Source organism: Panthera pardus, unplaced genomic scaffold, assembly GCF_024362965.1.
Source record: "Panthera pardus isolate Hobbes unplaced genomic scaffold, ASM2436296v1 HiC_scaffold_17, whole genome shotgun sequence".
NCBI classification, from domain to species: Eukaryota; Metazoa; Chordata; class Mammalia; order Carnivora; family Felidae; genus Panthera; species Panthera pardus.
The window spans coordinates 135,464,572-135,487,872 of NW_026526732.1; the positions used below are offsets into that span (position 1 = coordinate 135,464,572).

Below are 23,301 nucleotides of genomic sequence, written 5' to 3' on the forward strand. Positions count from 1 at the left end.
ATTTTAAACCTTTATGAACTGCAAAGGGCACGGGGCAATGTTCAGAACATTTCCATTTATTTGGTGGTATATTAATCCTCAATATAATCAATGTTTGGTTAATTAGCAGGGTCACTTAACCAGAATGTTCCTTTAATCACTGCCGATAGATTTACGGTCAATTCCACATAACCACATTCTGCTGGCAGTCTTACTAATCATTATTATTGGCGACAATGATAATGAAGAGAGACATTGTTATTGTGTCTTTCCTGTGTTAAGCCCAGAGGGTTACACATATTTTGTCTTCATATATCCTGTGAGATAGGTACTATTATCTCCATTTTATAGGTGAGGAAATGGAAGCTGAGAGAGGGTAAAGAATGTGCTCAAGAACACATAGTAAGTAACATAAGTTTGTATGACTTCAGAGTCCGTTCACTACATTAAATATTCACAGAAGGCCTGGCTTCTTAACAGTTAAATGTGATATTTTAAAATCTTATTTAATTTGGGAGCCTAAAAAAAGAGATAAGAAATATTTAGATACCTTGATATTTTGACTGGAACATCATAGCTCCCCAAATTAATTTTACAGTGTTTTGGTCCCATGTTTACAATATGGAAAGGGTCTGGCCTGAGCCTGACGCCCATGTAAAAGAGGCCTCATACAGCTTCTTTATCCAGCCCCTCTGATTCCCTCAACACGTGGAATTCATGAAGGACATAGAATAAGAAACACGGCTTACAGGGCATAAACTGCATGTTGTGTGAGCAAAGGACAGCCATAAAAAACACGCACAAAAATAGTAAATGTTGTGTTTTATTTCTACCCGTAAAACGACTTCATGCCATCGTTCTCCAGAATTTTACTGTGAAAACAGTAATAGGTACCATTCCCCCAGATCACCTCCCATGATAGCTCTTGCTGCTACTGTTTCCCAGACAAGGGAGCTGCGGCTCAGAGAGGCTTAGTAAATTCCCTAGGGCCACACAGCTATGTGTGGCACAGAACCAAAATTCAAATCTGGACCTGTATGTCTAACAAGCTCTCCTTCTTACGGGCCTGTGGGTATTGAGTCTTTAAAAAAAAAAAATCTTAACAGACTATTGCAAGAAATTATTTTTTCCCTGTTTATAATTCATCGAAGACATAGGACAGAGCATTCAGTGGTGTGGGGTATTTGTTATCAGCAGGAAGCTGTTGATATTATTGAGTCAGTAGCAAAGAAGTTTGATGTTTAAATTAGCTGGGGTGGCTTTTTTAGCAGCAAACGAGCAATTTTCCACCAGACTCTTTGAAATATTGAAAAGAGCTTTGAAATTCCTGTTACTACCATTGAGGGTTCTTACTACCATTTCCATTACTACCATTGTGCAAAGATTCTGAACTGGAAGCCATGTCCCCGGTATCTGGTAACTGGTAAGTCTCTGGGCCTCAGACACCAGCAATCCGGGCAAGGAATGAGGAGGATGTGTTGCCTCATTCCAGACAGCACCATGGACCCATGTGGTGGGGGCGTCTGGTGGGTAGCGTGAATTACATTCATTTGCTTTGACATCTTACTACCTTTTCTTTGGGTTTCCAGATGAAACTAAGTTCACCATCGTGCCAGAAATCATTTTTGAAGGGGACACGGTAACTCTGATGTGTGAAACTGAAGTTTTGTCCTCTAACGTGTCCTGGCACCATGTCGAAAGGCACTCCGACATCCAGAACAAAAGCAGATTCTCGGTTTACACCTTCGTGCTCAACAACATGACCTCAATATCGCGCCTCACCATTTACAACATCACTCAGGGGGACGCAGGTGGGATTTCATCCAATAACTGGTGCAGGGAAAGGAACAAAAAACTCATAAAGAAACAAGCCGTGGAATGTGTATATGGTGTTTTCCTCTCTGAAAAGAAGTCACCAGGCTCAACTTTTCAAAATTAAAAATGAATCCCATGGCATATGCGTAAGCGAATATAGATAGCATTGGAGACAAAAACAGGTTTCCACATTTACCAAGGGCTTATGAGTTAGAAAGTGAGAGGAAAAGCTGACTTTTGTTTTTAATTTTCAAAAACTCTTAAAGAGCTTTGTTGAGACATAAAATAAGCTGTACATACTCAAAACTTGTACAGTTTAACAGTTTAACAAGTTTTGACATATGTATAGACCTGTGAAACTACCACCCTCGTCAGGACCATCGCCCTCCATCACCCCCTGCCCAGTTTTCTTGCATTCTGTTGTAATCTCTCCTTCCCCCAAAACAACAGAAGCAGAAGTTTGAAACCTGACATTCTAGAATTTAATAACCCCGTTGTAACCCAGATGTGAATGGGGCAGTGGGGGCGGGTACCTCTTTTTCTCTGACTGAGAAGTTGGGTTGCAGACCCACGGGTCCTGTTCCATCTTTATTGATTCTGATTTTGCCGCAGAGTTAAATAGAATGCCCAAATCATCCACAGTCTTCTAACTCTCCTTGCTACCTCTTCCATCCCCACACATTTTTTTTTCTTACCAGCAAAGACTGAGATTTCTGCTCCTTCCTTAGAACATCTCTCTACTCATTTAACTTGCGGCATCAGAAATGATCTGCATTGACTTTCTGCACTTCCTGAATGTGTCTTCAGGGTTGTTTAGAGCAAGTCTTGGATGCTTTTGCAAACGATGTTTGGTGAAATACTGTCATGACACACGAGATGAGGCTATCATTCTTCTAAGGAAATACATATACATGGCCATAAAAAATGCATTTGTATATTCTATGCAGGTGAATATATTTGCAAGCTGACATTAGATATTTTTGAATATGAGTCCAGAAAAAAAATGGATGTTATACCCATCCGAATTTTGGCAACTGAAGAAATGAAGGTGACGTGTGATAACAATCCTGTATCTTTGAACTGCTGCAGCGAGATTAACGTTAATTGGAGCATGGTAGAATGGAAGCAGCAGGGGAAAATAAACATTCCAGGTAAGGATGTTAGATGCCCTTTTGCATATACACTTTTGCCTCTTGGCCAAGTAAAAATGGGAGAGGCACTGGGTAGAAGAGGAAATGTCAGACGGCTGTTTTTTCCCAAACTTCACACTGTGAAAAAGTACTAGGATTAATGCCAGCTCCAGCTTCGCTATTCTAGAACATTCCAAAAATATATGCATATAACTGTCATGCTTGGGTTGTAGACAAGATCCTGGCAGAGAACACCTGATGACTTTGGACCATAGTATCTCCCACTTGTAAAAAAGTCTGTCCCACCTTTTTCTCCTCTTCATCTTAGCAAAGAACTAAGGATGAGGTCACTGGCTTTGCTTTGGAGCCTGACTTGGAATTTCTCTTTTCTGTGTCTCTTCTCCTGGTGTCTGTCCTTCTCATGCCTCCACCTCTGTATTCAGATCCTTCAGTATTACCTAATTCTCTCTCTCTCTCTCTCTCTCTCTTTTTAAAATCTCTCTGTGTAGACCTGTGTGTCTCTCAATTGTTCCACGTCAATTTCTGATCCCCTACACAGACCCTGTTTTGTATAACACTTTATGATTAACCAGTTTTGAAAATCTGTTATCACTTTTAATCGTATTTAACCTTGATCACACACTTGACACTGGCTTTTTTGGCCTCCAATTTGCAAATAAGGAAATTGAGGTCTACAATGACTTATTCAAGTTTGTCACAATAAGAAAGAAAGAAAGAAAGAAAGAAAGAAAGAAAGAAAGAAAGAAAGAGAAAGAAAAGGAAGAAAGAAAGAAAGAAAGAAAGAAAAGAAAGAAAAGAAAGAAAGAAAGAAGGAAAGAGAAAGAAAGAAAGAAAGAAAGGAAGGAAGGAAGGAAGAAAAAAGAAAGAGAGAAAGAAAGAAAGAAAGAAAGAAAGAAAGAAAGAAAGAAAGAGAAAGGAAAAGATTCACCTCAGGTCTGATTTCACAAGACCGGTGTTTGCCTTGGCAAAACTATTTTTCCCATGCCTGATGAGCCAGTGCTGGAGTCGGCTGATCTGGCAGAGTTTGTTCTGAAGCAGAAGATTGCTTTTTGTCTAGAAACTTCATGTAACAAGATCCAGTCCTTCCCTTAAGAAATGACAGTTTTATGTGTTCCTTTTTAAACTAAAAAAAATCATTAAAGTAAAATGTGGTTTTACCCATCAGCGTGGCAAGGCTCTATTTTACAAAGCCTTTGCTACCAGATGGTATTAAGTTATAAAAAAAAAAGACAAAACGATGATGAATTTCCATGCACCTTTTCCTGAGCACATCTATTTGCAAAGCACATTTCACCTGCCCCATTTGTATTTCACTTTAAATACTCCCAAGAATGGGAAAGGCATCTGGTAACTGCTGAAAATGTTGACACATGATACGTTTAGTCACTTCCTTGATTTTTCAGGAAGAGGAGGTGTAGGCAGGCACCCTGGAGGAATTGCCAGATGGGAGAAAGACCTTGCAAAGTTCCCTTGGTACTGACTTCATAAGCTTTCAACTCTGAGAGGTGAAAAACCTTGCCCTCTGGCAGAGGAACCAGGAAGCCTGTAGTACAGATGCACAGGGACCTCTCTGTGGCCGCCACTGCTTCAGACATTCCTAATACCCAGTGCCGGTCCTACTGCAGAACAATGGCTTTCCTGCCACGGGGCTGGCCACCTGGGGACCTGTACCGTCTGTTCTCTGATGAACTTAGCCTCTGCCCTCAGCACCTTGCCTTCCTCCCCATGCCCCACTCCTGAAGTGTTCTCTCTCTCTCTCTCTCTCCACGAGGTCGTCAGCACCCATCTGTCAAGGTCAGTAGGAAACAGGCAAGCAAAATAATTCACTGGAACGCAGGTGGGACTGAAAGTACTGCCTCACGTCAGAAACAGGTGCATTTCATTTTCAAAACCCAAGGGATAAGACAGCAAGACAGTGATCAGCCTGGTAGAATTTCTAGCGTTAAGAAGGTGGTCTTCGTAGAACGCGGAGGGCTTTTTGGAGCTTTTCAACTCATCAGGCAGCAACTGATGATATAAATGGTAACGGTACAGAGGTAAGAGCATCAGTACTGCTCCTGCCGCTGGTAATAGTAAAGGTACTCACAGTTATTATTATCAGTGCAGCGTCTAGTCTGCCTGTATGGCCTGCATGGAAACCGATTGACAGGCTGGGGGAAGTGACGAGCAACAGACTTGGTAGCCTCACTGTGGCTCTTATGTGGTGTGATGACAAAACACAACGGAGCCATGGGGCACGTGGGTGGCTCAGTCGGTTGAGCGTCCAACCTCGGCTCAGTCATGATCTCGCCGCTTGTGAGTTCGAGCCCCGCGTCGGACTCTGGGCTGACAGCTCGGAGCCTGGAGCCCCCCTTCCGATTCTGTGTCTCCCTCTGTCTCTGCCCCTCCCCTGCTCGCACTCTGTCTCTCCATCTCGCAAAAATAAATGAACATTAAAAAAAAAATGGGAGCCTTAATTCCCTCCTGGCTCACAAGTTACAGCCATTCCCAAATGAGTTCATAAACTTCTTCGTGGCCCTGCCTACCACATCCAGTGGCCCATCACCATGCGGAGTATTTAGAAAAAAACTGAATCTTTATAGGAGGGTGCCAGTTCCCTCTTGGCTGACAGACATTGGATGACATTAGAGGGAACAGCTTTAAACTCCACAGTCCCCTTTCTTGTGTCTTTTCTTCTGATTGTTCTGCTGAAATGTTTAAGCATGTATTATTCTGTGTGCTTGTGTGCTGTCCCAAATGGATTTTATTTGGGGTTGTGTGTTTTGTTTGTGTCGTTTTGTTTTGTTTTGTTTTCGCACCCAAACAGGGCATCAGTGAGAGAGAAAGAAGGGAGACTGGTTGTTTTTCTTTACTGAGTAGAAACCAGTCTTGTGGCTTTGGAGTCCCTTCATGACGTGCCACTGAAGGTAGGCTGGCTTCAGGGTCTGAGGCAAGACCTATGTAGAGAAGCAGCTGGAAGTAGCAGATAGCATCATGGGTGGCTGTGCTCTCCATTCCTCTGCACGTGGGGTCACCCCAGGTGCCTGTGAAAAAGACCAGCTGTCAGGGCTCTACCCTAGAGCAATCGTGTCAGGATCTCTGGGTTTGGGATCCAGAGAGTGGCATATTTTCTTGAATTTTGCAGGAACTTTTGTTGGGCATAGGGGAGTGAGAACCGTGTCTTTAGCCTAGTTCCTCATTTTGCACACGAGAAACGGAGGCTTTCTGTGTGCTGCCCTGTGTCTCCCCGAGAGTAGCAAGGGATGCCCCATCTCACCAACTACTCTTTCTCCTCCATGTTTCTCTATGTGTTCCTACGGATGCCATGGACCAATCCGATTTTATTTTATTTTATTTTATTTTATTTTATTTTATTTTTATTTTATTTATTTTACAAATATTTTATTTATTTTATTTTATTTTTTTTTTATTTTATTTTATTTTATTTTATTTTATTTTATTTTTAATTTTTTTCATGTTTTTTAAATTTATTTTTGAGACAGAGCATGAGCAGGAGAGGGGCAGAGAGAGAGAGGGAGACACAGAGTCCAAGGCAGGCTCCGGGCTCCGAGCTGTCAGCACAGAGCCCGACATGGGGCTCAAACTCACAAACCGGGAGATCATGACCTGAGCCGAAGTCGGACGCTTAACCGACTGAGCCCCTCAAATCCGATTTTCAATAGTGATTCCTCTGCTTGTGGGAAAGCCCACAGAATTGAGTACAAGAAAAAGGGAGAACTTGAGCCAAGCCATCTGTCCTGAAAAAATCCTCCTTATGACCCGTGCTCTCCAGGACGATTATAACCTACTCCCGAAAAGCTGCAATCCCGTCTCTGCCGCGTGCCCTCTTCCTGACGCCGGGCAAGTCGGGTCACCTCACTGATCGCACTTTCATCTGTTAAATGGTGATGACGCTACCCATTTTTACAAAACTTTGTGGATGTTTGCAGTATGTAAGACAGTTCTGAGATGTTTCAGAGGAATAAGCCAGAAGATGTTTACAACTGAGTGGGAGTGGAATGTGAGGAAATGCAAGTAATTAAAGATGGCTTTAAGACCTTTAATTCTGGGAGCTGCCAATGGCAAGAGAAGAAACAGAAAATGTGCAGGTTTTGTCCAGGAGAAGAAAGGTCAGCTCTTAACTGAACATGTTGAGTTGGTGGTACCTAAGATGTGAAATCGATGCTTGGGAATCTGTTTCTAGAGTTTCCAACAAGAGCGTTTCTCTTACAGATAGAGTCAGGAGCCATCCACATGTAGAATCTAAAATAGGAATCGTGGGCTTGCATAGATCTGAGGGTTGATGTGAAAGAACAGGAGGGAAAATTCAAGTCACAAGGGAGGGGGAAAAAGATAAAGGATGGAATGAGGTCCTGGGAGAGTTGGGAGAAGTGGGTTTTCAAGGGCCAAGTGGAAAGGTGAGCCTTAGAGCTGACGCTTGTGCCTCTGAGCTTGGAGCTAATCCAATCAAGTGGGGGAAGATGGAGATCGGTTTGGAGTTCGGAACATTTGGGGGACTGGGGGTGAAAGCTGGTTATGTATTAATCAGAGTATTTCAAACATCAGTGGTCATCCAACCAAGGCTGGAAAAGATGCATTTATGCCGGAGCTTATCAGAAAGCTTATCGTTTTCCTTGGTTGTTGGATGATTGGACAGTATTTGAAGAAGCCTGATGAGGGTGTGGTGGTAGGCAGGGTTGGAGGAGAGGGATGGAAGGAGGGAGGGAGTTAGAGAGTCGTTAACAGGAAGTAAAGATGGAGAGAGAGAGAGAGAGAGTGCAAACCAGGGAGGGACAGAGAGAGAAGGAGACACGGAATCCGAAGCAGGTTCCGACCTGTCAGCTGGACACAGGGCTCGAACCCACAAACCATGAGATCGTGACCTGAGCTGAAGTCAGACGCTTAACCAACTGAGCCACCCAGGTGCCTCAGGCAGAGGAGGTATTTTGAAGGGGAAACAGCTGGTAACCCGAGAAAGCATGAAGTCGCAACTTCCACGGAAACATACAGACTCCTAAGAGGGTACACGTCATGATGAAACATTTCTCCAATGAGACAAATATCACAGGCTCCAGGCTTCTTTCTCCTTTCAATAATAATAGTCTAAATAACCTGACATCTTTTTTCCTTGCCGTTGAAATCATATCCAAACACCTTGCTTCTCTCTCTCTGCCCAGAGCAGTCTAGTGACTTTCTCAACACTACCCTGCTAGTAAGTGGTCACCACCGTAACAATCCTCCTTCTCCAAAAAGAAGAAAGCTGACTTAAATAATAACTCCTCGGCACTGATTTGGCCTCTTTGCTCCTAAATCAAATAGTCGCCCAGCGATGATAGCAAAACAAACAAACAAACAAAATGCTTGTGTCGCTGCAGGAAACCCTGAAACAGACACAGATTCCGGCTGCAGCAGATACACCCTCAAGGCCGACGGGAGACAGTGTCCAAGCAGACTGGGTGGAACGAGGGTCACCTATGTGTGTGAGTTCATCAGCGAGCACGGAGCCAGAGGCAGTAAGAGCATAGAAGTGACATTCACCTCTGTGGGTAAGGACTCCTTCACTAGGATCTTTGGCTTTGCACCTCAAGCCAAGGGCCATCAATCCCCTGGGAATATCGAGGAGCAATCAAGCAGGGCCTCCCCTGGTAGTGGGGGTGTGGTTGGGGTAAATCACTAATGGGAGACAGAAGAGGATTTCCCTGCCTACCATTTAAATGCAGATGAAGTCATGTTTTCACTCTTACGTGAAAGTGAAACTTTGGAAACTTAACAAAGACCATGGGGAAAGGGAAGGGAAGGGGCAAAAACAGTTTCAAACAGAGAGGGAGGGAGGCAAACCATAAGAGATTCCTAAATACAGAGAACAAACTGAGGGTTGATGGGGGGGCGGGTATGGGGAGAAGGGAAAATGGGTGATGGGCGTTGGGGAGGGCACCTTGTTGGGATGAGCACTGGGTGTCGTACGTAAGCGATGAGTCATGGGAATCTCCTCCCGAAACCAAGAGCACGCCGTATACACCGTATGTTAGCTAACTTGACAATAAGTTATATTTAAAAAAAATAAAAACTAAATAAATTCAGATGGAGTCTTTAAAAGAAAGGAGGATGGGGCTGTGAAGACATGGCTGCAGGGAAGGCCAAGGCCTGCATCGTCCTGATAAAGCAGGAAGTGAACTGGGAATACAGTTTCAGGCTTGGATTAGTTCTGTTTAATCACTGAATTTCTAATGAGGGTAGCGCCCCTAATTTTCCCCTTTCCCCCCATAATCCTATCCTCCCTCCCTTCCAGTAGCCTGGCTCACTGCCTACCACCCTTCACCTGCTCTGGCATCCTTCTCTCCCACTCCACCTGTTCTAGAGAGGATGTTGCAGAAAGCTTTAAAAATCTGATACTTTGTGGTTGTTTTACAGTTGTCATGAGTTTTTAGCCTTTTCACTGAGTTAAGCCTCTTAAAAGTGTCATTTCTTCTCCCCATGCAATAAAACGTGATAACTTCACCCCTATCTGCAAAAAAAGGGGCGGTCAAACTTGTTTTTCCACCCATCTCACACACACACACACACACACACACACACGCAAACCCAAAAAACTACTTAGGTCAATCATCAGACCCCTTTGAACAATTTGGAGAAAGGTTCATATGAACAATACTTATTAGTCTCATTCACATTCTCTGCTCTTATGACTTAGCATTTTTACAAAGATCAAGACTATGTTTATCTGAAAACATTACTGCCATGGATGAGTTCGGGGGTCTTTTGAGCAATGATTTGCAATTGTCTATAGTGGAAGCAGTTATACACTTCCAGTTTTGACTCGGAGTTGTATTGATTATGTGGGGTTCAGGCTGTCTTAGAAACGTGTTTAGACTTCACGGAAAACCACTGGTCCGGTAGTTTGGACCTCACCTGAGAATCAAGAGGAACAGATTCATGGTTCCGTGGATCCATGGTTCCTACCTTTCCATTCTCAGAAACCGCCAAACTGTAGAAAAGCATCTCTACCTGAGATCCCTACAGCCAATGAGGGCAGGGGGAGGGACACAGCAATCCATACTTATGGAACTGAGGGACTGTACCTGAACGTTGGGATCCCAGCTTCTAAAGGGCACAATGGGGAGCCCTGATTTCTTTTGATTGTGACCAAGAGTAAGATTTTACACTGATTGAAAAAGGAAGCTGGCATCAGTGGGCTCAAGGCATGAAACTGTTCGCTTATGGAAGATCAAAGTGAATGGCATTTTGAAATGTCAATGACACGCTCAAAGAGGAGTGGAAAGAGAGAAGCAGGGGCAAACACAGTGGAATGTTCATGTAAGCTCTTACATTTGTTAAGGGTCCGGTTAACATTTTTGTTGAAGAATTCCTCATGAACACATGGGTTAAGTCAACACCCCTAAGTTTGCAACCTTTTGCCCTGCTGATCATCAGGAAATAATTCCAGCCACAATGGGAAAGTGCACGAGCTCCTAAGGCATGTGATGGAAATGAGTACAGTTCAGAGCACCACCGGGAACAGCCTAGAAACCAGTAAAGCCCAGGAACAGCAAGGTACCAGTCCCGCATTGACACAAGTAGAGTGAGGACGGCCCACACTTTCTGTCTCTGTCTGAAATTTCACTCGCGTGTCAATGTCACCAGCAAGACTAAACATTGTGCCTGTTGTTGGTTTTTCTTTTGTCTGTTTTGTTTGCATTCTTTCAGCCAACCTAACAATAACCCCGGACCCAATTTCTGTTTCTGAGGGGCAAAACTTTTCCATAAAATGCATCAGCGATGTGAGTAACTATGATGAGGTATACTGGAACACTTCTGCTGGAATTAAAATATACCCAAAGTTTTATACCACGAAGAGGTATGCTGGTGGAGCAGAGTCAGTACTCACAGTGAAGACCGTGACCCGGGAGTGGAATGGTGAGTGAAAGACCCTGGACCCCACTCTGCTGCCGGGACCCCCGGAAACACCCTATGAGAGGCCCCTGGAGGGCCTATGTCATCACATTTCATGCAAGAGCCCTTTAGGGGAAGATGTCACTATCTCCATTTTACAGATGTGGAAACTGAGGCTCAGAGAGATTCACAAATACACCTAGGCTTCTACATCTTAAGTTGCAGAGACAGGATTGGAACTCGTCTCCAATTCAAGAGCCTGTGCTCTTGCCATGAAGTTAAGAGGACTGCTTTTAAAAGTAGTTTCCCCAGACTTTTAGAGTTTTTCACCCAATCATGATGTAAAAAAAAAAAAAAAAAAAAAAAAATCTAGGTAAAGGATTTATATGCCTGGTTCCAAAGAAGGGAGCATTTTTATTTCCTATTTATCGCTACACATTATTCATGTTGGAAAGAAATGCAAATATTTGGAGGGGAAAAAAGAGAATTTGATAGAATGGATGTAATAATAGCTGACATTTAATGAGTCCTTAGTATGTGATAGGCACAGTGCTAAGTATTTAAGTGGGTTAGTTCAATTAAAACAATAAACCTAGAGGATAGTGGTATTAGTGTCCCCATTTTAAAGATGAAGGAACTGAGGCCCAGTGAGTATAAGTAAAATACCCAAGGTTATACCTCTGATAAATGGCAGATCCAGGGTGAAACTGAGACTGTCTGGCTCCAGTGGCCAACTCTTTGTTGACCGCTCTACTCTGAAGCCTTTCATTAACCATAAAGTTAATCAGTCCAGGTCCTCCAAGTCCCAGGTCATCTCTATTTGTCCATATAAGGCCTGGGCAACATCGTAGAAAGAGCTAGTCATTGTTTGGTTGGCCTTGGTAGAATACAGTCAGGAAATGGGAGTATTTTTCTCTCACGCTGGACTTATATCTACTCTGTCCAACTGCTCGTTCCTACTGAGAAGCCGTAACTGAGAAGAAGCTATAGCTTTTCCAGTCACATAAACTATTTAGCAGTCCTATACTCAGGTACTAAAAAAAAAAAAAATCTATTGTCGTCTGAACTGACTACACTTTTATTTTATGTTGAATTTAAGCTTCCCTTCCTCCCAACAGAAATTGAAAGGGGTTTGTTCTCGGTCTTTGTTCTAGCTGTTTTTCTTCTGGCTAGTTGCTGCTCTGGCCACCCCAGAGTTGGGGCAAAGAGAGGGAATGTAAAGAAAATCAAAGGGTCTTACTGAGCTATAGGTACTGTTATAATCTTCCTGCACTGTCTTCATGGCACCTGTTCAGGTGGTGGTTCATCCTCTGATGGGCTCTGCCATAAAGTCCACTGGGAAAAGATCCTCTCCAGAAGCTCAACCCAAGTACTGTGCACAGTCTATTCTGCCTCACCAAGCACAGGGTCACAGGCTACTCCTGCTGTAGCCTTCCTTCTGTACTCTGGCAAAGCCAGCCAGCCTCTCATCGTTAGACTTTTCTAGATAGGAGTCAGGCATCATACATCTAACTCCAGAGCCCACAGATGAAGCTCCCTCAAGAATTTTAGCCTACCCCTGCCCCTCCCACACTCTTTAGTGGTGTCATGGTGCCCTGGAACCTGAGGAAACCACTCACTCAGAGATGGGGAGAGGAGACATCACAACACCTCAGTGCTCCATCTGGCTGACAACTCCCCTCAAAGAACACCCCATCTCAGCACACACCAAAACTCCCATCTTTCCCCCTGGGTTAATAAAAGAACTTTGGGGGTAGGTATTGGGAAAGAACCTGGCTTCAAATGCAATTCCACAGCCAACAGGCTGTATAACTTTGGATAAGCCACTTAATTTTATTTGGAGTTTTATGTAGGCTATTGGTTGGTCCTTCAAATACATAGAGAACCCAGGAGGAGAGGTGATCAAACATTCCCTCGTCCAATGTCCAGAGGAAGGTATGATGTGCCCTTGCCCGTGCTTGACAGGGAAATTTAATCCTCTTCTTAACCTTCCCAGCAAACGCTATTTTGGAGCAGTGACTACACTCCATCTCATTTTTGTTTCCTTCTACTCAGGAACCTATCATTGCATATTTAGATATAAGAATTCATACAGTGTCGCTACAAAAGATGTGACTGTTTACCCGCTGCCTCTGGAGCCAAACATCATGGTTGATCCCTTGGAAGCTACAATTCCATGTAAAGGTTCCCATCACTTCAAGTGTTGCATTCAGGAGAATGAAGACTACAAAGTCACTTTCCAAATGGATTCCCTATCCTTTCTTGCAGGTAAGACAGTAATTGCTGCATTGTGAGGCACACCTCCTTCATGTGGAGTCTAAACATCTCATCTTAAAAGAGAGGTAAAGAGATATGAAGACTGCATCAGAGACAGAACGTAACAGAGAGAACCCCACAAAACTTTAATACCTTCTGTTTTGCTGTGTGACCCATGGCTTGTTGGTTTGTGGCAAAATCTTTAGGGTCTGTGAGGGTGAATGAAGCCCATTGGTTTTACTGGGAGCTGTCGCAGACAGTGCTAGAATACTTTCACAGGCCTTCTACTTCCTCAGTACATCAGACTAGAAATTCTGGTAGTCCCTCCCCCCACGCTATGAATCAGCATGCTTCAAAAGTACCTCAAAAATCCTTTTAACTATGCACAGTTGAGCATTCAAGAAAGTAAGAGGCCAAGAGCATAAAGAAAAAAAAAATAGAAATGTTTTAGTACTTCTGGGCCTTCTCTGAAGGCATCTGCCAGTGTCAGAAATGCAGCACCTTGGGTTTTAAGGCTCTGAAGGACATTCCGGAAAAGGCCTTACTCTCTAGGCAGTATCTTAAGGCACCCTATATCACCAGCACAATGTCAGAACCCTCAAAGGGTGAGATGCTCACTCAGTAAGAGGATAAGCAGAAAAACAAAATTTGTCTGCCAGAGTTAAGAGCTTAGCCTCATTTCTGGGTGGGCAAAAATTTCCCCTAAGAATTATAACTGTCTTGCCCCCACTCAGGTTTGGGGTTTGAATTTATACTACCTATGGGGTCCAGGAATTCCACACTGAAGAGTGACTAATTTAAAGTGGCCTACTGGTAGCACCCAATGGTACCTGCCAAAAAAATGCAAATCTTCTAAGGTAGGATGTACCCTCAATCCATGGACCTCAGGATTCCTACAGATTAAGGTCAACCAAATCCAACCCCAAATCTCAACCCCAAATCTCACAACCCCAAATCTCAAAACACAGACACCTTCTTGAAGGATTTACAAGCTCAATTCATTCATTCGTTGAACAACTATTCATAGAGACATGCCCAATGCAAAACACTATAGTAGTCAATTAAAAGAAGACAAAAGAAGGTGGGGCACATATATTAACATCTAGCTGGAAGTGTTCATGTCAAAAAAGACAATGGATATAGCATTACATTTCTAAAATGAGCAACTCAGATCAAAAGAACACTAGAAGTTCAGAAAAGCAGGACCCAATTAAGATGAGAATTTAGAGAAGGCTGTATGGTAGGAGGGTCTAGAATCAATCTGCATACTGAAGTATTTAAACATTTCAACATTCTATGTTTAACATGCGTGCATTCAAGGCTCTCTGTGTGCCAAATACTCAGCTAGGCATTGGGAGATGCAATGATAAGTAAGACCAGATACCTTCTCTCCAAGACTTTATGGTCTAATGGAGGAGACTGGTCCATAAAGAGGTGATTCTAAACCAATGTGGTAAAGGCAAGACAGAATAAATGCACAGGAAATGCTGGGATTTGGACAGGCAGAAGGAGGAGAGAGAAGCTGAAAGGCATTCTGATTGTCCAAACTGTATGGGCACAGATTTGGAGTCATGAATGGTAGAGGTAAAGGTGAGGTGAACACAGTGTAAATATGGGCTGACTTACTTCTATGCTAGAGGCATTTTTAAACCCATATCAAAAAATGAATGTGGCACATTCCTTGGAAAAGTCTGGACACACATATCCATATTGGATTACCTGAAAAAAAAAATGTGTGCTTTGGAGACCCATCTTGTGACTTAATTCTTTCTATAATTCTATCTCAGAAAAAGAAGTTAATGGAAAGCAAGTGTGCTACAAATATAATTTCATGGCAAGCTCAGTTTCCCGGTGTCCAAAAAAGTTCAACATATTTTGTCACTTTACCAATGCTGCTAATAATTCAGTCCAGAGCCCCTCTATGAAGCTTAACCTGGTTCCTGGTAAGAGCATTTTAAATTATTTTAAAACATTATAGTCATGAGCAAGGTATTCATTTAGTCATTCATTCCTTCATTCATCCATTCAATAAATATGTATTAAGCACCTTCATGGGGCAGGCCTTGGGCTAAGGGTGGGGGATTTGAAAAGAACTAAGCCATGTTGACTGGCCTCAGGCATAGGGAAAAGATGGATGTGATAAAAAATGTTATTACATCTAACGCAGTAAGGGCTGAACTCGAGATGCTGTGGGCAGTCCAAAGAGGCTTCCAGGTTTAACTCTCCTAGTGATGGTAGGGAGCAAACAATCAAGAAAACCTTGTGGACGAAGCCCTATTTCAGTGGAGTCTGGGAGGCTAAGCACTGTACTGGGAAGTACACAGTATCTTTGAACTTTCAGCAAAGGAAAAGTGTCCCTATTAGGGCTACATGAAAAGAATCAATCTAAAAAATAGGCAACGATCTTTGTCATCCTTTGTCATCACTGGGCCAATATCACCCCACGTATTTTCAAGGTTGAAGGTCATGGTTTGTGGCCATTTCTGTAATGGCCCATGACCAAGAGCTCTCCTCAGGAGCATCAGAGAGGCAAGTGAATAAAGGATGGTCCTGGGCTTCTGCAAGAAGCAATCCCCTCCCCCAGAACCCTTCTCTGTAATAGCACCTCTGATATCCAAGGGATTCATAGCTCTATCACGAATCATGTTTGGGTTTACTTAGTGATTTGTGGTCATTTTCACGTGTATTGGTGACTGAGCCCTGGACATCAAAGTAGGAATTTAGAATTCCCCATCTCTCTGAGTCACTGTCCCCTGACCCTACTAAGCACACCTCTTCTTGGGGGGGTAACCAAGGCCACTTCTTCACTGTCCCCCATGCCGCATCTTCACCCAGGCATTGACGTTTTATTGACTTATCTTTGTTCTTCTCCTCTTTCCTCATCCCAGGTGTGATTCCACTTCCTTTTCCTAGTAGAAACTACTTAGTATTTCAAGATTTTATACAATGACTGAGAACTTAATGCTAAATTTGTAAGTTCGTGAGAAAGGGATCTGCTCATCAGAGAATCAAGGTCCCCTGGAGATTAGAGGTTCTTCAACAAATGTCATTTTCCCATGCAAGTCTGGTCTTAAGTAGACACGAAATGGAGTCACCACTAAGGGAAGCCAGAAGGAACAAATGTTTACAAATATTGCTTAGAATATTCAGGTCACGGGTGCCTGGAATTCCGACCATTAATTACATATTTGAATTAAGACAGTGCCTCTCAACCTTGACTGCACACTGGAATCACCGGGGAAAGTTAAAAAACTGCGAATGTCTAAATCCCAGCCCAAGAGCTTCCTATATTTGAGCAGGAGTAAGACTGGACATTGGTATTTTCCAAGATCCCCAGGTGATTCTAATATGCCAAAGTTGAGAATCCCTTGGATTAGGCATTATGTTCTTGAAGATTCCTAGTAACTTGATTATCTCTTATCTAGATGAGCACACATTAAGCTCTCATTTTTCCATGCTTTAGATTTTACAGGCAGCGGAGAGAAGATTCCTGCGGACTGGAGATGGTGATGAGGCACAGAGGAAATAAGTTCTGTTAGGAAAAGCAAGTGCAGATTAAAGTCAGATTTGTGTTGAAAGCACAAAGAGGGGTTTTGAAAAGTCAGGTGCAAAATAAAAAAGTGGGTAACTCTGAAAAGGTCATTGAAAGCAAAGAAAAAAATGAATTCCAACATCAATATTCTACCTAGGCCTGACCCTATTTCGGCTATCTTTTCTCCTCCTTTTCAAACAGTCCCTTTTATTTCCATGTTCCTAATGCAGGAGAGAACATCATGTGCCAAGATCCAATAATAGGTGTTGGGGAGCCTGGGAAAGTCATCCAGAAACTGTGCCAGTTCTCAAGTGTTCCCAGCAGCCCTGGAAGTCCCACTGGTGGGATCATAACGTACAAATGTGTAGGCTCCCAGTGGAAGGTGAAGAAGAATGACTGCATCTCTGCCCCAATAAATAGTCTTCTCCAGCTGGCCAAGGTGATCCTTAAATATTTGACTCCGAGCTCTTGTTGGGGAGATATTTCTAGCTTATCTTATTTCTCAGCAAATGGGCCTTGGGCTGGTTTGTGTTGCTCCCAAAGCGACTTTTACTTGTTTATTTCCAAAGAAGATGCAAACCTAGAAATGCTTTACATTTTTCTTACACACAAATATGGAGACAACAAAATATGCATTCTGCCCTAGGACCAACTGTATACCTTTTTACCTTGACTTCTCAGTGCTTTGTTTCTATTACCTCCGAGGTGCAGGTAGAATTATCCTCTCTTACCGATCCCCTTTGAATAATCTTGATATCAAGCAAGTAGCTCTAATCTTATCAGAAAAAGGAGAAACTTAAAAAATAAGGTTCATTGGCGCAAAAAATATATATACTTGGGCTTTATGCTTTTACAGGTCTGAGATTTTCTCAATCATAGAGGGAACCCTATAGTAATGGGAGATGTAACTAGCCTGCCTCTCTTACCTAGAAGAGAGGTTACTGCCATATGGTAGGGAAAAATTTCTTTTCATCAAAATAAATGTGACCTCATACTGAAGTTGCTTAGAGACTCCTAAAATGCAAATCCTAATGAATTACAATAAGTCAACATTGATGAGGCTACTCGTAGTTATACTTAGTGGTTATAATTAATGATATCATCAACCAAGTGGTTCCAAATGCTCTCACCATTGGAAGATGAATTAAGGAAAAGGGGTAATATTGATTTGTGTCTCCTCTGACCATCTTCTGTCTCTTTTCTTGCCTGACACTAAATTCATTAAAATACCTACTAGGCGCAAAGCATTATTGTAGGTGCTATCAGGGTAAAGAGACCAAATCAGAACTTGGTCTCTGATTTTCTAGAGAACATAATCCAGTTGAGTAGTTATATACACACTAATTTTGCTTAGGATAATCGGGAAAGGTCTGCTTGAAAAACTTGGCATCTGATTTGGGCCTTGATGAAGGATACATCAGCGATATAAATTTTCCTAATCAAGAAAGATAGAAACTCCCTGTTGGGCCCTGGTCCCAATTCTAGATACCTAGATACACTTTCAATGGAAAAGGGGCATGTTCGTCTATCATGCTTTATTTGATTTATCCATTCAATATATATTTATGGAATACCTACTATGCGCCAATCTATATGGCTTATGCTATGTGAGGCATTATAGGATATCAGAAGGAATATAACACATTTCATAATATTAAGGAGCTTATAATTTAATTGGAGAGATATTGAAATTAAAACACAAGATGACATTGTCACAAACAGAAATGTCACAAATGTAAAGTATGTAAAATAACAAACACTTTTGCATTCAGAGGAAGAAACTCCCTTAGTTTGGAAAACTCATCAAAGTTCTTTCTGGAGGAGGTAGAATTTGAAATCTTTAATTATAAGTAGTTTAATTAATTGTGTCATTATAATATAGGTAGTTGGCTAATTAGAAAACAGAAGTGTGATCACTATAGATAGGGTGACCATATAATTTATCATCCGAACCAGGATGCATTTTGAAAACAAAAGAGGGCACTAGTAATCACTACACTGGGACAGCAGATATAAAACAGAACTGTCCCAGGAAAATTGGGATGGACAGTCACCCCTCCAATGGCCAGCAAGGTAAGCGATGAGAAAAAGCAGAGTGGCAACGTGGCTTCCATACAGACCACCAAGTGACGATTTACTCAATTTTAATCTAGTTGTCTAGCAATCACATCTACTCTCCTTTTTTAAAAAAAACTAGCCATCAGATTAACATGCGTTTTACTGTTCCCTTTCTATGTGTGAGGACTTACGTGATATTCTAGTCTGAATGGCACACAGATTAAATTAAGAGATAAGTAAATTACCTTATAGGATGTACTTCTAGGAATGGAGAAAAGGAAACCACGGATGTAAGAGATTTTCATCATGGATGATAGATCAGCAGGATTTGATGACCAGACCAACCGGCAAGTTTTCCCTTTGTCTGTGTTGGCTTTTGTTTTACTAGGCTTTGATCAAGAGCCCCTATCAGGATGCGAAACTCCCGACGTACCTAAAGGATCTTTCTGTTAGCACAGGCAAGGTGAAACACGAAGTCAGCTCATTTCCTGGGAGCCTGGGAGCCATCATTAACATCCTTGATTTGCTCTCAACGGTTCCAACCCAAGTGAATTCAGAAATGATGACGGTGAGTTTGTCTGGGGCCTTACAGGAGCTTTGGGTCTCATCTTTTCACCCCCTGGGACGTGTAGTCAAGAAACATAACTAGCCCTCCCCCACTGCAGCCCCTTCTTTGTCTTCTCCAGAGAAATACACTGGATATTAGGGTCAGGTAGCATGCTCTGCCAGCCGTGGCTGTTAGGGTCACAGGGAGTGTTTCTAGTATTCATTTGGGGCACTTAAGAAGATTTCTTTAGTGAATCCCCATCTTAGTTTCTTCATGATGAATCCGTATCTGCTTCCTAAGAAAACCAGTCATTAAAGGTTTTCAGACTATGTACAAAGTGGGCGTCTCAGCGCTCTAGCACTGAACATGAACTTTGAAGCAGTCAAGGTTCCGAGAGGAAAGAAAATTCACCCAGGATTCAAGTGAAGAGTTCAAATGAAGAGGCTTTAATGAAAAAAAATACTTAAAGAGGTAAAACCAGGGATACAAAAAGGAAAGAATGGAAGACAGTACTACCCTGAGGACTAAAGGGGAAAGGAGGGGAAAGAGCGTAGCTACAGCAGAGGGAGAACTAAGCCTTAGAGGAGGAATCACGAGCGGTAGCAACAGAACCAGTACCACAGATGTGTTGAGGACAGCATGTATGTAGGGGCGAGGGCGTGGCTGCGGTGGGTAGTGGGAAAATACATTTCCGCCTCTTTCTTCTCCCACCATCCCATCTCCTGCCAGTGCTCCGTGATGTGCAACCCAGCCGGAGGCATCTGGAAAGCAGCTTGGGTAACAAGGGTCCAAGGAGGTCATGTGGACCTCCTGGGGCTACAAGGAGCCCCAGGAGTTGCCACAAACTGGGTGGCTCACCATGACAGGAACTTATTCTCTCACAGATCTCAAAGCTAGCAGTCCGAAATCAAGGTGTCTGCCAGACCACGTTCTTTCTGAAGTCTCCAGTGGGGAGTCTTTCCCTGCCTCCTCCAGCTCCGTGTAGTTCCAGCATTCTTTGGCTTGCAGCTGCCTCATTACACCCTCCGAGTTTGTCTTCACATGGCCTTCTCCTCTTCCCTATTTGTCTTCTCCTCTTCTGTGTCTCAAAAGGATACTTGACATTGGAGTTAGGGCCCACCTAGCTACTCTGGGATGATTTCCTCTCAAGATCCTTAGTTACATCTGCAAAGACCCTTCCCCCACAGAAGGTCACATTCACAGGGTCTGGGTATTGGGACAGATTATTCGGGGGGCCACCATTCGACGAACTACAAGGCTCATAGTTTCAGATTGAATGGAACGAGGCAAAGAAGGGCAAAGAAATTATATTGAGAGAAAGCACAAATGGAAAATGACAAGCCCGAGTTCATGGGAGAGAAAATCAAAATGTTCAGGGAAAAAAAAAAAAAAAAAAAAAAAGAATGATGCCTTTGCCAACAATTTGGTGCTCAGCATTGGAGAGGGTTTTTTGAAACTACTTTGCCCTTGCCGGTAAACTATCACCCTTTACAGGCTTGGGATTTAAAGGAAAATAAAACCACTAATAAATCTCTCCCAGCCTGCTAAATTGGTCTCAGTGGGTGTGTGTTGGGGCTGACTCTTGGTAAATATTTAACAAAGTCTCACAGCCTTGGGGACACATCCTCTGCTAACTCCCTGCCGTAAGAAGGTGGGACACAGGTCCCTACAGCCTGCGAGGCCTCATTTTTCTCTTCTCTTTTCCTCTTACCTGTACCCATGCAACCAGTTTCCAGGGAGATGTTCTTTTTCCTCCCTTTTATGATTGAAAGAATTTGATTGGTCTGACCCCATGCCATGTCAATTACAGCACGTTCTGTCTACGGTTAACACAATTCTCAGCAAGCCCATCTTGAGTACGTGGAAGGTGGTACAACAGCAACAGACCAACCAGAGCTCACAGCTATTGGATTCAGTGGAAAGATTTTCCCGAGCATTACGGCCAGAAGATAGCACTGTTTTGTCCATCAACCAAACTAATGTGCAGATGAGGAGCGTGGTGATAAAACCTGGCCATCCAAAAGCCTACAAACAGAGCTTTGTTTTCTCAGACTCAGACCTGTGGGGTAACGTGGCCATTGAAAACTGCCAGCTGGGAAACCTGCAGCGAGATTCATCTATTGTCACTGTGGCTTTTCCAACTCTCAAAACCATCCTCGCCCAAGATGTTCCAGGAAAGAATTTTGCGAACAGCTTAGTGATGACAACCACCGTCAGCCACAATATAACTTTGCCATTCAGTATCTCAATGACTTTTAAGAACATCAACCCTTCAGGTGCGGTACCGCGATGTGTCTTCTGGAATTTCGACCTTGCCAACCACACAGGGGGGTGGGACAGCAGTGGGTGTTACGTGAACAAAGTCGATGAGGACAGCGTCTCCTGCGTCTGTGACCACCTAACGTCATTCTCCATCCTCATGTCCCCTGACTCTCCGTACCCTGGTTCTCTCCTGGAAATACTACTGGACATCATTTCCTACATTGGTTTGTGCTTTTCCATCTTGAGTTTGGCAGCCTGTCTAGTCGTGGAAGCCGTGGTGTGGAAATCAGTGACCAAGAACCGGACTTCCTATATGCGCCACATCTGCATAGTGAACATCGCCGCCTCCCTTCTGGTGGCTGACAGCTGGTTCATTGTAGCCGCTGCCATTCATAACCATTATCACCCACTCAACGAGACAGCCTGTGTGGCCGCCACCTTCTTTATCCACTTTTTCTACCTCAGTGTCTTTTTCTGGATGCTGACTCTGGGCCTCATGCTCTTTTACCGCCTGGTTTTCATCCTGCATGACACAAGCAAGTCCATTCAGAAGACTATTGCCTTTTCTCTTGGCTATGGCTGCCCTCTGGTCATCTCGGTCATCACAGTGGGGGCCACCCAGCCCCAAGAAGTCTACACGAGGAAGAATGCCTGCTGGCTCAACTGGGAGGATACTAAGGCCCTGCTGGCCTTCGTCATCCCAGCACTGATCATCGTGGTGGTGAACATGACCATCACGATTGTGGTCATCTCCAAGATCCTGAGACCTTCCATAGGGGACAAGCCAAGCAAGCAGGAGAAGAGTAGTCTATTTCAGATCAGCAAGAGCATTGGGGTCCTCACGCCACTCTTGGGGCTCACCTGGGGATTTGGTCTTGCCACTGTGTTCCAAGGAAGCAATGCTGTGTTCCATATCATATTCACTCTCCTCAATGCCTTTCAGGTAAGTTCCACTCTACAGGGCTCTCAGGAAGTATCTGTCCTGGTGGGACAAATTAATGATAGCAACACAAACAGGGGTAGGAATGGGGAAGGATTTTAGTTCAGAGCCCTAAAGAGAAGTAATTACAAGCACTCGGTGATATAGAATGGACACATTCCTCAGCTCCCATGGAACCTCATACCTCTTATCACTGGTATTATAATTTAGTTGCATGCATGACTCTCTTTGAAAAGCCCTGATAAAACACGTAAGAGGAAAGTCCCTTCCCTACACAGGATTTTGCTATTTATCCAACATTATCAGGATGCCACCTATGATCTCCTAATTGAAAATACCACTATAAAACCAAGTAATCTCGCCAGTTAAATTTCTACAAGCATTAAATGAACTCTATCTTTGTGGGGTCAGGGATAACATCTATCTCACTTATTGCTGTATCCCTAGTAGTACCTAAAAAAGAACTTGACCCAGAGTAGGTGCTCGATAACCATCTGCTAAATAAAATGAGTGCTATGTACCACATAGTAAGTTCCCTAGAAACATTTGCTGAAGAAGGAAGAATGAATGTCCTATGTAAGGTAAACATTCTGCTGTATTATACTAAAATGAAAAAGACACACTCTTGGGGTGCCTGGGTGGCTCAGTCGGTTAGACGTCCAACTCTTGGTTTCAGCTCAGGTCACGATCTCACAGTTTCGTAAGTTCGAGCCCCACATTGGGCTCTGCACTGTCAGTGCAGAGCCCGCTTGGGATTCCCTGTCTCCCTCTCTCTCTGCCCCTCCCCCCACTCGTGCTGTCTCTGTCTCTCCCAAAATAAATAAATAAACTTAAAAAAAAAAAGACACACTCTTTGCTTTCCCATAGCACATAGCACATAAATAACTATAAT

At 43.2% G+C, this 23,301-nt stretch overlaps 1 protein-coding gene across 6 annotated transcripts in view; it reads left to right on the forward strand.

Annotated features, from left to right (window-relative positions):
• The window catches only part of ADGRF5 (adhesion G protein-coupled receptor F5), a 98,416-nt gene that overhangs the window by 70,095 nt on the left and 5,020 nt on the right, over positions 1–23,301 (forward strand). For 4 of the 6 annotated variants that reach the window (XM_019457348.2, XM_019457351.2, XM_019457347.2 and 1 more), the window contains exons 9-18: positions 1,569–1,790; positions 2,742–2,945; positions 8,300–8,470; positions 10,356–10,475; positions 10,629–10,838; positions 12,870–13,082; positions 14,858–15,013; positions 16,833–17,041; positions 19,049–19,228; positions 21,018–22,412. In XM_019457348.2, the coding sequence (XP_019312893.2) occupies positions 1,569–1,790; positions 2,742–2,945; positions 8,300–8,470; positions 10,356–10,475; positions 10,629–10,838; positions 12,870–13,082; positions 14,858–15,013; positions 16,833–17,041; positions 19,049–19,228; positions 21,018–22,412 (3,080 nt within the window). The remainder of the gene's footprint in view (positions 1–1,568; positions 1,791–2,741; positions 2,946–8,299; positions 8,471–10,355; positions 10,476–10,628; positions 10,839–12,869; positions 13,083–14,857; positions 15,014–16,832; positions 17,042–19,048; positions 19,229–21,017; positions 22,413–23,301) is intronic. The other 2 variants (XM_019457352.2, XM_019457353.2) reach the window with 1 other exon arrangement.